The following is a 17,225-nucleotide window of genomic DNA, read 5'->3' on the forward strand; positions in this document are numbered from 1 at the left end:
GTGGCCTTGTTTCATTTCACAATTGAACAAATCCCCCGGGAATGCGAAAAACACCGTAGAATTCCGTTTCAATTTCTGAACGTATGTAGAAGTAAAATAATTTGTCTTGTGATAAAACTTGCACTGAAGGGGTATCGAGTTCAAGATTCAAGATTCAAGATTCAAGATTCAAGATTCAAGATAGCTTTATTGTCATCCAAATTGGACGAAATTCAGTCACCCACAGTCCAACAACAAAAGCATCGAAATAGGCATTAAAATTACACAACCCCAGAAACACACAAAAGAAGAAACATCCATCAAGAAAACATCCATCACAGTGAGTCTCCTCCAGTCCTCTCCTCACTGTGATGGAAGGCCACAATGTCTTTTCCCTTCTCCTGCCGTCCTCTCCCGCAGTCAGGCTGTTGTGGTTGCAGGCCGCGCCGGACGGTCCGCAGCGGCTCCCGCAGCCTCCGAAGACGGCCGGCTCCGCCGATGATAAGTCCGATCCGGGGCGGGCGAACACGCTGCTGCTGTTGCTGCACGTCGGGGCGGTCGTGGCTCCCGACATTGAAGCCCCCGCCCAGCAGAGAAAAATCCCTCGGCCTATTTGAGGCCGCGCTGGACGGTGAAATGTCCGCGACCCGAGCCCCGCGATACGGGGCGGACGAACATGCTGCCGCTGCCGGAGCTCCCGATGTCGGCATCCACGCGGCCCGAGCCTAAGGCGAGTCGCAGCCGCTCCAGCTGCCTCCGAAGACGGCCGGCTCCGCTGATGGTGAGTCCGGTCTGCGGACTCTGCGAACCAGAGCCCTGGAGGCCGCCATCTCCAGGAGTTGGGCCGATGGTAGGCCGCAGCAGGATCGGAGACAACACCCAGAAAACAAAGGTCGGGTCTCCGTTCGGAAGGGACACATATTTAGAATTTTACAGTTCCCCCCTCCCCCCCCACATACACACATAGTACACAAACACAAAAACACCACATCACATCTACAATTAAGACACAAAAAAACAACAAAACACAAAGACAAATGGACCGCAGGTAAGCCGCAGCTGCTAGGGCAGCGCCGCCATTTTCCCTAAAAATTGGACAATAGACAATTAGATGAGAAAAGATGAGCTACGAGGGTAAACTAGCCAATAATATAAAGGAGTATAGCAAAAGTTTTTTAAGGTACGTGAGGAGGAAAAAAATAGTCAAGGCAAATGTGGGTCCCTTGAAGACAGAAGCAGGGGAATTTATTATGGGGAACAAAGAAATGGCAGACGAGTTAAACCGTTACTTTGGATATGTCTTCACTGAGGAAGATACACACAATCTCCCAAATGTTCTAGGGGCCGGAGAACCTAGGGTGATGGAGGAACTGAAGGAAATCCACATTAGGCAGGAAATGGTTTTGGGTAGACTGATGGGACTGAAGGCTGATAAATCCCCAGGGCCTGATGGTCTGCATCCCAGGGTACTTAAGGAGGTGGCTCTAGAAATAGTGGAAGCATTGGAGATTATTTTTCAATGTTCTATAGATTCAGGATCAGTTCCTGTGGATTGGAGGATAGAAAATGTTATCCCACTTTTTAAGAAAGGAGGGAGAGAGAAAACGGGTAATTATAGATCAGTTAGTCTGACATCAGTGGTGGGGAAGATGCTGGAGTCAATTATAAAAGACGAAATTGCTGAGCATTTGGATAGCAGTAACAGGATCATTCCGAGTCAGCATGGATTTACGAAGGGGAAATCATGCTTGACAAATCTACTGGAATTCTTTGAGGATGTAACTAGGAAAATTGACAGGGGAGAGTCAGTGGATGTGGTTTACCTCGACTTTCAGAAAGCCTTCGACAAGGTCCCACATGGGAGATTAGTGGGCAAAATTAGGGCACATGGTATTGGGGGTAGGGTACTGACATGGATAGAAATTGGTTGGCAGACAGAAAGCAAAGAGTGGGGATAAATGGGTCCCTTTCGGAATGGCAGGCAGTGACCAGTGGGGTACCGCAAGGTTCGGTGCTGGGACCCCAGCAATTTATGATATACATTAATGACTTAGACGGATTAAAAGTACCATTAGCAAATTTGCAGATGATACTAAGCTGGGGGGGTAGTGTGAATTGTGAGGAAGATGCAATAAGGCTGCAGGGTGATTTGGACAGCTGGTGTGAGTGGGCGGATACATGGCAGATGCAGTTTAATGTAGATAAGTGTGAGGTTATTCACTTTGGAAGTAAGAATAGAAAGGCAGATTATTATCTGAATGGTGTGAAGTAAGGAGGAGGGGGAGTTCAATGAGATCTGGGTGTCCTAGTGCATCAATCAATGAAAGGAAGCATGCAGGTACAGCAGGCAGTAAAGAAAGCCAATGGAATGTTGGCCTTCATAACAAGAGGAGTTGAATATAGGAGCAAAGAGGTCCTTCTACAGTTGTACCGGGCCCTGGTGAGCCCGCACCTGGAGTACTGTGTGCAGTTTTGGTCTCCAAATTTGAGGAAGGATATTCTTGCTATGGAGGGCGTGCAGCGTAGGTTCGCTAGGTTAATTCCCGGAGTGGCGGGACTGTCGTATGTTGAAAGGCTAGAGCGGAAGGATGAGGGGGGATCTTATTGAAACATATAAGATAATTAGGGGATTGGACACATTAGAGGCAGGAAACATCTTCCCAATGTTGGGGGAGTCCAGAACAAGGGGCCACAGTTTAAGAATAAGGGGTAGGCCATTTAGAACGGAGATGAGGAAGATCTTTTTCAGTCAGAGAGTGGTGAATGTGTGGAATTCTCTGACTCAGAAGGCAGTGGAGGCCAGTTCGTTGGATGCTTTCAAGAGAGCTGGATAGAGCTCTTAAGGATAGCGGAGGGAGGGGGTATGGGGAGAAGGCAGGAACGGGGTACTGATTGAGAGTGATCAGCCATGATCGCATTGAATGGCGGTGCTTGCTCGAAGGGCTGAATGGCCTACTCCTGCACCTATTGTCCATTGTCTATTGTCTATTGTCTATAATAGGTGCAGGAGAAGGCCATTCGGCCCTCCCGAGCCTGTACGCGCCGCCATTCAATGTGATCATGGCTGGTCATTCTCAATCAGTACCCCGTTCCTGCCTTCTCCCCAGATAGATAACTGCAACATGTAAGTCCAGGCCTGTAGGCGCCGTGACAGGTTACCTAGGACACCGATCGCTGCCAGCACCGGGTAGTAGATGGCATACACAGCGCCGCTCGGCGGTTCGTGCATGTTCCGCCGGAGAAGACCAGGGGCGCCTCTGTCTTGAAGCGAGATCGGTGAGGAGCCATTATATATCTGTCACGGAAACCCCCGGGGAGAAGGCGCCGCTCCCACCGCTCGCATTAACACACCAGGGGAGAGACATTTGTACAGAAATATCACCAATTTATCAGACGTCACGACCAAAACTCAACACAGCCAGAAAGAATATGTATGTTTACATTTAGAGATAAAGCGCAGAAACAGGCCCTTCGGCCCACCGGGTCAAGTCAAGTCAAGTCAAGTCAAGTCAAGTCATGTCAAGTCAAGTCAACTCAACTCAAGTCAAATCAAGTCAAGTCAAGTCAACTCAACTCAAGTCAACTCAACTCAAGTCAAGTCAACTCAAGTCAAGTCAAGTCAAGTCAAGTCAAGTCAAGTCAAGTCAAGTCAAGTCAAGTCAAGTCAAGTCAAGTCAAGTCAGGTAACCTGTCACGCCGCCTACAGGCCGGGAGATACATGTTGCAGTCATCTCTCTGTGTAGATGTTAATATCACCGAGTGCTGTAAGGCAAGGCAAGTCAAGTCAAGTCAAATCAAGTCAACTCAAGTCAAGTCAAGTCATGTCAAGTCAAGTCAACTCAAGTCAAGTCAAGTCAACTCAAGTCAAGTCAAGTCAACTCAAGTCAACTCAAGTCAAGTCAAGTCAAGTCAAGTCAAGTCTACTCAAGTCAAGTCAAGTCTACTCAAGTCAAGTCAAGTCAATTTGTCACATGCACATACACGATGTGCAGTGAAATGAAAGTGGCAACGCCTGCCTGCGGATTGTGCAAAAAAGTTACAATTACAGCATATAAATTAAAATTAATACAGGAGTTATAACAGTTAACAGTCCTGATGGCCTGTGGGACGAAACTCACAGCGAGATACAGCGCAGAAACAGGCCATTCGGCCCAACGAGTCCGCGCCACCCAGCGATCCCCGCACACTAACACGATCCTACACCCACTAGGGACAATGTTTTACATTTGCTCAGCCAATTATCCTAAATACCTGCACGTCTTTGTAGTGTGGGAGGAAACCGAAGATCTCGTAGAAAACCCACGCAGGTCACGGGGAGAACGTACAAACTCCGTACAGGCTGCGCCCATAGTCAGGATCGAACCTGAGTCTCCGGCGCTGCATTCGCTGTAAGGCAGCAACTCTACCGCTGCGCCACCGTGCAGCCGTTGAAACAATCGTCAAACTTTATGTCAATGAGAATGAGAAAATGGATATATTTCGCAGGAATTTTTTTCCCGATGTTGGGGGAGTCCAGAACCGCGGGTCACATTTTAAGAAGAAGGGGTAGGCCATTTAGGACTGAACTGAGGAAAAACTTTTTCACGCAGAGAGTTGTGAATCTGTGGAAATCTCTGCCACAGAAGGTAGTGGAGGTCAATTCACTGGATGATTTCAAGAGAGAGTTAGATTGAGCTCATAGCTAAGGAGATCAAGGGATATGGGGGAAAGCAGGAACGGGTACAGATTTTTTGATGATCAGCTATGATCATATTGAATTTAGGTGCTGGCTCCAATGGCCGAATGGCGTACTCCTGCACCTATTTTCTATGTTTTCACGTTTCTTTATTTTAGACAATAGACAATAGACTATTAGACGATAGACAATAGGTGCAGGAGGAGGCCTTTCGGCCCTTCGAGACAGCACCGCCATTCAATGTGATTATGACTGATCATTCTCAATCAGTACCCCGTTCCTGCCTTCTCCCCATACCCCCTGATTCCGCTATCCTTAAGAGGTCTATCTAGCTCTCTCTTGAATGCATTCAGAGAATTGGCCTCCACTGCCGTCTGAGGCAAAGAATTCCACAGATTTACAACTCTCTGACTGAAAAAGTTTTTCCTCATCTCCGTTCGGCACGGTAGCGCAGCGGTAGAGTTGCTGCTTTACAGCGAATGCAGCTCCGGAGACTCAGGTTCGATCCTGACTACGGGTGCTGCACTGTAAGGAGTTTGTACGTTCTCCCCGTGACCTGCGTGGGTTTTCTCCGAGATCTTCGGTTTCCTCCCACACTCCAAAGACGTACAGGTATGTAGGTTAATTGGCTGGGTAAATGTAAAAATTGTCCCTAGTGGGTGTAGGATAGTGTTAATGTACGGGGATCACTGGGCGGCACGGACTTGGTGGGCCGAAAAGGCCTGTTTCCGGCTGTATATATATATGATATGATATGATATGATAAATGGCCTACCCCGTATTCCTAAACTGTGGCCCCTGGTTCAGGACTCCCCCAACATTGGGAACATGTTTCCTGCCTCTAACGTGTCCAACCCCTTAATAATCTTATATGTTTCGATAAGATCCCCTCTCATCCTTCTAAATTCCAGTGTATACAATCCTAGTCGCTCCAGTCTTTCAACATACGACAGTCCCGCCATTCCGGGAATTAACCTAGTAACCCTACGCTGCACGCCCTCAATAGCACGATGTATTTTAAATCGTATGACGTCGGTGAATGTAAGATGGAATATAAATATATTTTGAGAAGGGTCTCGACCCGAAACGTCACCAGGCAGCATCTCTAAGGAGAACGTGGACAGGTACAAAGTGCTGGAGTAACTCAGCAGGTCAGGTAGCATCTCTGTGGAGAACGTGGACAGGTACAAAGTGCTGGAGTAACTCAGAGGGTCGGGCAGCATCTCTGTGGAGAACGTGGGCAGGTACAAAGTGCTGGAGTAACTCAGCAGGTCTGGCAGCATCTCTGTGGAGAACGTGGACAGGTACAAAGTGCTGGAGTAACTCAGCTGGTCAGGCAGCATCTCTGTGGAGAATATGCACAGGTACAAAGTGCTGGAGTAACTCAGCGGGTCGGGCAGCATCTCTGTGGAGAACATGGACAGGTACAAATTGCTGGAGTAACTCAGCGGATCAGGCAGCATCTCAGTGGAGAACGTGGACAGGTACAAAGTGCTGGAATAACTCAGCGGGTCGGGCAGCATCTCTGTGGAGAACATGGACAGGTACAAAGTGCTGGAGTAACTCAGCGGGTCGGGCAGCATCTCAGGAGAGAAGGAATGGGTGAGGGTTGAGGCCGAGACCCTTCTTCAGACATTTTAAGTAACACAGTTGTTATGTTCGCGCCCATCCACCCGGAAACAGATTTATTTTGAGGTGAAGCGTCACGGAATGATTGCTTGTATTTGAGGCACCGGTTCGGAATCTTTGTCTTAAAAAGAAATCTGCAGTAACTTTCCGAAATACTTACCCGACTCAGAATCTGCGAAGGGTCTAACCATTAGTAGGAAGGAGCTGTAGATGCTGGTTTAATAATAATAATAATAATAATGCATTACATTTATATAGCGCTTTTCAAACACTCAAAGACGCTTTACAGGGATTACTAGAACATAGAGAAGAAAATAAATAGATAAATAAGTAAACGAACAGAAAAAGGAGACAGAAGGCGAGGTGACGGTCAGTAGTTGAAGGCAGTGCTGAACAGGTGAGACTTCAGTGATGTTTTGAATGTGGTGAGTGAGGATGAGTCTCTGACGGTTTGGGGTAGTGAGTTCCAGAGGGTGGGAGCAGCGATGGAGAAAGCCCTGTCCCCCCAGGATCTGAGTTTGGTCCGGATGGGGGGGGGGGGGGGGCAGGAGGTTGGCAGCAGCAGAGCGGAGGGTGCAGGTGGGAGTGTGTCTGTGGAGGAGGTCAGTCAGGTAGGATGGGGCCAGGTTATGGAGGGCTTTGAAGGTCATGAGGAGGATTTTGTACTGGATTCTCTGGGGATGGGGAGCCAGTGGAGCTTGTAAAGGACGGGGGTGATATGGTCACGGATCGGGGAGTGGGTGAGTAGACGGGCAGCGGAGTTTTGAATGTATTGAAGTTTACTGATGATTTTTGAGGGTGAGCCATAGAGGAGGCTGTTGCAGTAGTCCAGACGGGAGGTGATGAAGGCGTGGATGAGGGTTTCTGCAGCTGTGGAGGAGAGGGATGGACGGAGACGGGCGATGTTTTTGAGGTGGAAGAAGGCTGTCTTGGTGATGTGTTTGATGTGTTTGTCGAAGGAGAGGGTTTGATCAAAGATGATTCCAAGATTCCGGATGTGAGGGGAGGTGGATACTGGGAGACCATCAATATTGAGGATGAAGTTTTGGGTGGATTTGGCGAGCGTTTTTGGACCAATGATGATGATTTCGGATTTGTTGCAGTTGAGTTTGAGGAAATTTGATTGAAGCCAAGATTTTATTTCAGTGATGCAGTTTGTCAGTGTAGAGTGTGTGGTGGTGGAAATTGACTTGGTGGAGATCAGGAGCTGGATATCATCGGCGAAGCAGTGGAAGTTGAGACCATGACGGCGGATTAATTGACCAAGGGGGAACAGGTAGAGGATGAAAAGGAGGGGCCAAGGACTGAGCCTTGGGGGACACCTTGGGGGAGGGGAGCGGTGGGGGATTTACAGTTGTTAATGGAGATGAACTGGTGCCTGTCGGAGAGGTAAGATTTGATCCAGGATAGGTCTGTGCCGGTGATGTTAAAGGAGGTTTCAAGTCGGGTGAGGAGAATGGAGTGATTTATGGTGTCAAAGGCCGCTGAGGTCAAGTAGGATGAGGATGTTGAGGTTGCCAGCGTCAGAGGAGAGGAAAAGGTCGTTGGTGATTTTGAGGAGCGCAGTTTCAGTACTGTGGTTGGAGCGGAATCCGGATTGGAACGTTTCATACAGGTTATTGGTAGAGAGGTGGTATTTGAGTTGCGAAGCTACAGCGCGTTCCAAAACTTTGGACAGAAAGGGTAGATTGGAGATTGGTCTGAAGTTGTTTGGGGTGTCAGGGTTGTGTCCCGGTTTTTTCAGAATGGGGGTGACAGCAGCGATTTTGAGGGATGGCGGGACGATGCCAGTGGACAGGGAGGAGTTTATTGTTGCAGTGATAAGTGGAGAGAGAGCAGGAAGGCAGGCCTTGACAAAGCTGGAGGGGATGGGGTCCAGAGAGCAGGTGGCAGTTTTTATTCCTGTGAAGAGGTCAGAGAGGTCGGTGGTGGAGACTGGGGAGAACTGAGGCAGGGGTTGACAGGATAAGGGGGAGCAGGTGGTTTGACGGGGAACAGGTGCGTTGGTGGTTAAGGTGCTGTAGATGCTGTCTATTTTGCTTTGGAAGAATGAAAGGAAAGAGGTGCATTTGTCAACTGTGAATGACTGGGAGATGGTGTCCAGGGGCTGAGGAGTTTGTTTATTGTAGAGAAGAGTGCTTTTGGGTTTCCGGAGCCAGAGTGAATTATTTGAGAGTAGTAGGTGGAGTTGGCGCGGGAGAGGGCATCTTTGTATTGCTGCAGGTGGTCTTTGTAGGCTTGGGAGTGAATTGAGAGACCTGTTTTGTTGCGGAGTCTTTCAAGTTGGCGGGCATGGGTTTTCATCATGCGGAGTTCAGGGGTAAACCAGGGAGGAGAGTGGGTGAAGGAAACTGTTTTGGTATTTATAGGTGCAAGCTGGTCGAGGCAGGAGGAGAGAGTGTGGTTGTAGTAGTCAGTGAGGTCAGAGGGGCTGTGGAGGTCAACGAAGGGAGAGGCGGAGATTTTTTCAGAGAGGGAGGATGAGAGCGAGGTAGGTGAAACAGAGTTCAGCTTACGGAAGTTGATTTTGCGTTTTTGCCTTGGAGCTGGGGTGGGAATGTTGACGGACATGGTGATGGCTAAGTGATCGGAGAGGGTGGGGTCGGAGCCAGAGAGGTGATGTAGATTTAGTCCAGTGGAGCAGACAAGGTCCAGAATGTGCCCACGGTTATGGTTGGGAAAATTGACGTGTTGAGCGAGGTTAAAGCAGTTGAGTATTTCAGTGAAGTCAGCGGTTATTGTGGAGTCAGTGGAGTCCATGTGGATGTTGAAATCACCGAGGAGGAGGATTGAGGGGGAGAGAGAACAGAACTGGGTCAGAAAGTCGGAGAAGTCAGAAAAGAATGATGGGTGTGGTTTGGGAGGGCGGTAGACAACTGCCATGACTAACTGTGTGTGGCCAGAGAGTTTGAAAGCCAGGTGTTCAAATGAAGAAGCAGATGAGATGGAGATGAGGCTGATCTTGAAGTCCTGTCGGTGTATTACGGCAATCCCACCACCTCGGCCCTCCGAGCGTGGTTTATTGATGTAGGAGTATCCGTTGGGTGTAGTGAGGTTGAGTGAGAGGTAATCCAGTGGTTGTTGCCAGGTTTCAGTCAGACAGAGGAAGTCCAGTTTATTGTCCAGGATGAAGTCATTCAGAATGTGGCTTTTATTGTTGAGGGACCGGATATTGAACAGAGTGAGCTTCATGTTGCTTTGTATGGTGTGGGTGGACTCGGGTGATTTTGCCAGGGCTTGCAGACAGGGGGCGCGCTCGTGTGCGTTATTGTGATGACGTAATCAATGTTACACACAAGGTAGACACAAACAGTTCAACAGTTCAACAGTTCAACAGAGCTTTATTTGTCATTCGGTACCAAGGTACCGAACGAAACTACATAGCAGTCACACAAAAAAGAACACAAGACACATAACCCCAACACAAACGTCCATCACAGTGATTCCAAACACCCCCTCACTGTGATGGAGGCAACAAAACTTCCACTCTCTTCCGCACGCCCACGGACAGACAGCTCGTCCCCGACCGACCCGCACAGTCCCCGCGGCCGAATCGCACCGGGCGCTGAAACGTCTCGCGGCCGAGCCGGGCGATGGAAGGCCCCGCGACCGAGCCTTGCGCACCTAAGTCACGCGGCCGAGCCGCACCGGGCGATGGAAGGCCCCGCGGCCAAGCGCACCGGGCGATGTTAAGTCCAGCGGCCGAGCCGCACCAGCGATGAAAAGTCCCGCGGCCGAGCCGCACCAGCGATGTAAAGCCCCGCGGCCGAGCCGGTGCCGGGCGAGGTTAAGTCCCGCGGCCGAGCCACACCAGCGATGAAAAGTCCAGCGGCCAAGCCGTACCGGGCGATGTTAAGTCCAGCGGCCGAGCCGCACCGGGCGATGTTAAGCCCCGCGGCCGAGCCGCACCCCGCTCCGTGAGGAAGAGACCTAAAAGAGAAAGGTTTCCCCACCCCCCTCCACCACCCCCCCACCCACACCACCCACACCACCACCAACCACACATACTCAACCAAAAAAAACAAAAAAACATCCCAACACCGACACACAACAACAAAAAAAAGGAAAAAAGACGAACAGACTGCTAGCGAGCCGCAGCCGTTAGGCGCCGCCACTTCCGCTAGTAAACGTCTACGGATGCGCCGTCGAAAGAATTTTAGTAGGATGCATCACATAGCACGGTTGGGGAACAACTCATGGAAACATAGAAACATAGAAAATAGGTGCAGGAGGAGGCCATTCGGCCCTTCGAGCCAGCACCGCCATTCACTGTGATCATGGCTGATCATTCACAATCAGTACCCCGTTCCTGCCTTCTCCCCATACCTCCTGGCTCCGCTATCCTTAAGAGCTCTATCTAGCTCTTTCTTGAATGCATTCAGAGAATTGGCCTCCACTTCCTTCTGAGGCAGAGGAGTTGTGTGTTTTCTCCATTAAGGATAGCAGAGTCAGGGGGTATGGGGAGAAGGTTTGTGATTGTGATTTTATTTGTGTTTGTTCATCATTGTGATCGTGGCGTATCGTCACGGTAAAACAGATTCACGCTGAGGTGAAGCGTCACGGAATGAATGCGTGTCGTTGGGTGGGTTTTCGGAGGGAGATTCTCGGGCGGGCGTTCCGCGGCCGCTGAGAAAGACGTCAAGTGCTGGAACGATTATGGGGTGAAGGCACGAAAATCGGATTCGGTGGCAGAGATACATCAATCATGATTGAAATGGCGGGGTGGACTCGACGGGCCGAAGGGCCTCATTCCGCTCCTATAACTTGTGAACTTGTGAACTTGTAAAGGGAACCTAAACTAATTGCTGGACATTCAGGTATGCATGTGCAGCAGGCAGTGAAGAAAGCGAAAGGTAGGTTGGCATACATAGCAATGGGATTTGAGTATAGGAGCAGGGAGGTTCTACTGCAGTTGTACAGGGCATTGGTGAGACCACACCTGGAGTATTGCGTACGGTTTTGGTCCCCTAATCTGAGGAAAGACATTCTTGCCAAAGAGGGAGTACAGAGAAGGTTCACCAGATTGATTCCTGGGATGGCAGGACTTTCATATGAAGAAAGACTGCATAGACTTAGCTTGTACTCGTTGGAATTTAGAAGATTGAGGGGGGATCTTATAGAAACTTACAAAATTCTTATGGGATTGGACAGGCTAGATGCAGGAAGATTGTTCCCGATGTTGGGGAAGTCCACAACAAGGGGTCGCAGTTTAAGGATAAGGGGGAAGTCTTTTTGGACCGAAATGAGAAAGTTATGTTTTCACACAGAGAGTGGTGAGTCTGTGAAATTCTCTGCCACATAAGGTAGTTGAGGCCAGTTCATTGGCTATATTTAAGAGGGAGTTAGATGTGGCCCTTGTGGCTAAAGGGATCAGGGGGTATGGAGAGAAGGCATGTACGGGATACTGAGTTGGATGATCAGCCATGATCATATTGAATGGCGGTAGAGACGAATGGCCTACTCCTGCACCTATTTTCTATGTTTCTATTCCATTTTGGTCACATGACCATATCAAGATCCATTAGCAGGTGAAATTTAGCTGAGTGGTTACATGATTCTATTAACCTGAGAAGGCATCACAGTTCAAAGCCCAGCACTGGTTTTTTTTAAATGGTCAATTACCGAGGACAATAAACAATAGACCATTCGGCCCTTCGTTCCTGTACGCACCACCATTCAATGTGATCATGGCTGATCATTCACAATCGGCCCGTTCCTGCCTTCTCCCCATACCCCCTGACTCCATTATCCTTAAGAGCTCTATCTAGCTCTCTCTTGAATGCGTTCAGAGAATTGGCCTCCACTGCCTTCCAGGTTAGGCAGTAGGTCAGGCAGCATCTTGGAGAGAAGGAATGGGTGACATTTCGGGTCGAGACCCTTCTTCAGACACACTTAGCAAACAGTTCGAAATATATTTATTATTCCATCTTACAATGCCCTACATCATACGATTTAAAATATATTTATTTTCTTACATACAATGGCGTAAAGTTTAACGATTATTTCACAACATACATATTCTTTCTTGTTGTGTTAAATATTGGTCATGACGTCTGACAAATTAATGCAATTACTGCGCAAATGTCTCTCGCCCGGTTTGTTGATGTAAGCGCCGCCAATTGCGTTCCCCCACCTTCTCCCCCAGGGGTTCCGTGACGGTTATAATGGCTCCACCACCGATCACACGTCAAGACAGAGCGGCCCTCGGGATCTCCGGAGGAACATGCACGAACCGCCGAAAGGCGCTGTGTACGCCATCTACTACCCGGTGCTAGCCGCGATCGGTGTTCCAGGTAACTTGCCTGGAGTTACATGTTGCAGTTATCTCTCTGTGTGGATCGTAACTTCACTGTGTGCAGTTCTGGGCGCCGTTACCGAAAGGCACGCCGAGGCTTTGTGAGGACGGGGTTGCGGATCTACCATCCGCCCCAGGTAACGCAAGATAGAGGCAAAAAAAAAGCTGGAGTAACTCAGCGGGTCAGGCTGCATCTCTGTGGAGAACGTGGACAGGTACAAAGTGCTGGAGTAACTCAGCGGGTCGGGCAGCATCTCTGTGGAGAACGTGGACAGGTACAAAGTGCTGGAGTAACTCAGCGGGTCGGGCAGCATCTCTGGAGTGAAGGAATGGGTGACGTTACGAGTCGAGACCCTTCTTCAGACTCGTTAAGGATAAGGGAAACGATGGATGTCGGCGATGATGTGGAGAGATAGAAACTTAGAAACATAGAAAATAGGTTCAGGCGGAGGCCAATCGGCCCTTGGAGCCAGCACCGCCATTCATTGTGATCATGGCTGATCGTCCGCAATCAGTAACCCGTGCCTGCCTTCTCCCCATATCCCTTGATTCCATTAGCCCCGAGAGCTCTATCTAACTCTCTCTTAAATCCATCCAGTGATTTGGTCTCCACTGCCCTCTGTGGCAGAGAATTCCACAAATTCGAACTCTCTGGGTGGAAAAGTTTTTTCTCACCTCAGTTTTAAATGGCCTCCCCTTTATTCTAAGACTGTGTGTGTGTGTGTGTGTGTGTGTGTGTGTGTGTGTGTGGCCCCTGGTTCTGGACTCGCCCAACATTGGGAACATTTTTCCTGCATCTAGCTTGGAACAACAAATGAAATATATGCAAAAAATGTTACGGTGATAAAGGAAACTGGCCGTCGTTAGGCGTTTGTTGGGTGAAAACGAGAAGGTGGTGCGACTTGGGTGGAGGAGGGAGGGAAAGAGAGGGAGGGAATGCCGGAGATACTTAAAGTTCGAGAACACAAAATTCATACCGCTGGGCTGTAGGCTGCTCAAGCGAAATATAAGGTGCTGTTCCTCCAATTTGCGTTGAGCCTCACTCTGACAATGGAGGAGACCGTGGATAGAAAGGTCAGACTGGGAATGGGACGGAGAATCAAAGTGTTTAACAACCGGTAGATCGGGAAGGTTCAGGCGGACTAAGCGAAGGTGTTGAGCGAAACGATCGCCCAGTCTGCGTTTGGTCTCGCCGATGTATAAGAGTGCACATCTCCAATGACGGATAGCGTAGATGAGGTTGGAGGAGGTGCAAGTGAACATCTGCTTCGCCTGAAAGGACTGTCGGCGTAATACAATGTATTTTAGCATGTCGTATATTTTAAATGGAATTCTCTGCCTCGGAAGGCAGTGGGGGCCAATTCTCTGAATGCATTCAAGAGAGATCTGGATAGAGCTCTTAAGGATAGCGGAGTCAGGGGGTATGGGGAGAAGGCAGGAACGGGGTACTGATTGAGAATGATCAGCCATGATCACATTGAATGATGGTGCTGGCTCGAAGGGCCGAATGGCCTCCTCCTGCACCTATTGTCTGTTGTATATTGTCTAAATGAACATTACTAGTGCCGAACTACACATGGTATGTTGCGATTCGTTTTAAGTTTCTCCAGTTTAGTTTAGTTTAGTTTTGTTTAGTTTAGTTTAATGTATTATTATTGTCGTGTGTACCAAAATATGGTGGGAAGCTTTTTGCTTGCATGCTATCCAGTCAAAATAAAAATAATATACTTGAAAACAATCAAACAGCCCTCAATTCTCCAGGTTTGGACTTACCCGGGTCCGACTGCAGTAGGACCTCCCTACTGCGGGAGGGAAAGATAAAAGATAATGGGTCAACATTTGCTTCAAAGATACAACATTCAGATCGTGTTGATTTGGTTTGTTTTTGTCACGTAATGCCGCGTTACAGCTGAAAGCATTTCTTTGCATTAATCTAGACAAACTATGATTATACATGATCACAATCAGGCCACACAACTTGTACAACTATCTGTGTACAAAATCACGAGGGGAATAGATCGGGTAGATGTACAGAGTCTCTTGTCCAGATTTGAGGATCTGAGAACCAGAGGACGTAGGTTTAACGTGAGAGGAGAACGATTTAATGGGAACCTGAGGGGCATCTTTTTTTTTTTACACACACAGAGGGTGGTGGGTGTATGGAACGAGATGCCGGAGGAGGTAGGGGGCTATCAGTTGGAGGGGGCGAAAATGTCGGAGGGGTGGGGGGGGTTGGTGTTGCAGGCGATGGACGGCTGATGGGGTGACCTGCCAGGCCTGGAGTAACATGCTGCATAATCCCTGCGTGTAGATCGCGACATCACTCTGTGCGGGGCAACTATGGGCGTCCCGTTACTGAAAGGACGAGGAGGCTTTTTTGTTTAACCTTTCCCGATTTTTATTTCGCCACAAATCCCGACCCGAACCGATTGGCTTTGTGCCAATCTTCGATGTAAACCAACATCCGCAGTTAAGATTCTACCCATTAAATCGACCCAAGCGGGATAGAAACATAGAAACATAGAAAATAGGTGCAGGAGTAAGCTATTCGGCCCTTCGAGCCTGCACCGCCATTCAATATGATCATGGCTGATCATCCAACTCAGTATCCCGTACCTTCCTTCTCGCCATACCCCCCTGATCCCTTTAGCCACAAGGGCCACATCTAACTGCCTCTTAAATATAGCCAATGAACTGGCCTCAACTACCTTCTGTGGCAGAGAATTCCACAGATTGACCACTCTCTGAGTGAAAAAACACGTTCTCATCTCGGTCCTAAAAGACGTCCCCCTTATCCTTAAACTGTGACCCCTTGCTCTGGAGTTCCCCAACATCGGAAACAATCTCCATGCATCTAGCCTGTCCAACCCCTTCAGAATTTTGTAAGTTTCTATAAGATCCCCCCTCAATCTTCTAAATTCCACCTAGTACAAGCCGAGTCTATCCAGTCTTTCTTCATATGAAAGTCCTGCCATCCCATGAGGTGCTGTTCTGCCAGTCTGGGCGTGGGGTCACTATAACAGTGGTTAACGCTTGTACAATTCCCAACAGTTAACATTGTCGCCATGGTGATTCTGTGTCGCGGGAAGTGCGGTCTATCCAGGTGTATCACCCTCTACCTGGTTGCCATGGCGGCGTCGGATCTGATGGTCCTCATCACCGCCGTCATTCTACAACGCATCGCAGGCATTTACTTCCCCGGGAGTTACCTGTCGCTCACCTGGGCCTGCCGCGTCAGGACCCCCGTCGCTTTTGCGTGCAGAGACTCCTCCGTCTGGCTGACCGTCGCCTTCACCTTCGATCGCTTCATGGCCATTTGTTGTCGTAACTTTAAACGCAAGTACTGCACCAAAGAAACGGCAGCGCCCGTCGTGGCCGCCATTGCAGCTTTCAGCTTTTTTAAGAATGTCCCCTTTTTGTTCCTTTTCGAACCGCTTTACATCGCGGACAACCTCTCGTGGTATTGCCGATTAATTCCAAGCTATTACACCTCGCCCTGGTGGCGAGCTTACTCTTACATTAATCACGTCACCACACCTCTGCTACCGTTCACGCTTATATTGTTGCTGAACGTACTGACGGTCAAACACATCGTCGCCGCCGGCAGAGTCCGGAAGTCGTTGCGGGATAACGCTGTGCCCGGGAAAGGTCCAGACCCAGAGATGGAGAACCGGAAGAAGTCGATCGTTTTACTATTCAGCATTTCCGGCAACGTTATCCTACTCTGGATGACCTACATAGTGCACTATTTGTACTTTCGGATCACTCAATCTTATACTTACTCCGGATACAACGACCCGGTGTTTATTCTTGCAGAAGCGGGGAATATGCTTCTGCTTCTCAGTTGCTGCACCAACACGTTTATTTATACGGTGACCCAGAGTAAATTCAGAGATCAGCTGAAGACCATGTTAACGTACCCGTTCCGTCAGCTTGCGACGTGTGTTTAGTTGAGTTGGGTTGAGTTGGGTTGAGTTGGGTTGAGTTGGGTTGAGTTGGTTTGAGTTGGGTTGAGAGTTGGTGTGAGTTGGGTTGAGTGGGTTGAGTTGGGTTGAGTTGGGTTGGGTTGGGTTGAGTTGGGTTGCGGTGGGTTGAGTTGCGTTGAGTTGGGTTGGGTTGGGTTGAGTTGAGTTGGGTTGTGTTGGGTTGTGTTGGGTTGAGTTGGTTTGGGTTGGGTTGAGTTGGGATGAGTTGGGATGAGTTGGGATGACTTGGGATGAGTTGGGATGAGTTGGGTTGAGTTGGGATGAGTTTGGATGAGTTTGGATGAGTTGGGTTGAGTTGAGATCAGTTGGGTTGAGTTCAGTTGTGCTCAGTTGAGTTGAGTTGAGTTGAGTGGATTCAATAAACAATAGACACTGGAAAATGGGCAACAGACAATAGGTGCAGGAGTAGGCCATTCGGCCCTTCGAGTCAGCATCGCCATTCACCGTGATCATGGCTGATCATGCACAATCAGTACACCATTTCCTGCCTTTTCCCGATACCCCTTAAGTCCGCTATCATCAAGAGTTCCATCTAACTCTCTTTTGTAAGCATCCAAAGAATTTGCCTCCACTGCCTTCTGAGGCAGAGAATTCCAAAGCTTCACAACTCTCTGAGTTTTCCTCATCTCCGTTCTAAATGGCCTACCCCATATTCTTAAAC

At 48.9% G+C, this 17,225-nt stretch overlaps 1 protein-coding gene across 1 annotated transcript in view; it reads left to right on the forward strand.

Moving 5' to 3' along the window:
• The window catches only part of LOC144611203 (putative G-protein coupled receptor 139), a 58,974-nt gene extending 42,446 nt beyond the window's left edge, over nucleotides 1–16,528 (forward strand). Inside the window, exons 2-3 of the mRNA XM_078430253.1 lie at nucleotides 12,429–12,576; nucleotides 15,630–16,528. Of these exons, the coding sequence (XP_078286379.1) occupies nucleotides 12,429–12,576; nucleotides 15,630–16,528 (1,047 nt within the window). The remainder of the gene's footprint in view (nucleotides 1–12,428; nucleotides 12,577–15,629) is intronic.
• Nucleotides 16,529–17,225: the final 697 nt, after the last annotated feature.

The sequence above is a fragment of the Rhinoraja longicauda genome, chromosome 39 (genome assembly GCF_053455715.1).
Source record: "Rhinoraja longicauda isolate Sanriku21f chromosome 39, sRhiLon1.1, whole genome shotgun sequence".
NCBI lineage: Eukaryota > Metazoa > Chordata > Chondrichthyes > Rajiformes > Arhynchobatidae > Rhinoraja > Rhinoraja longicauda.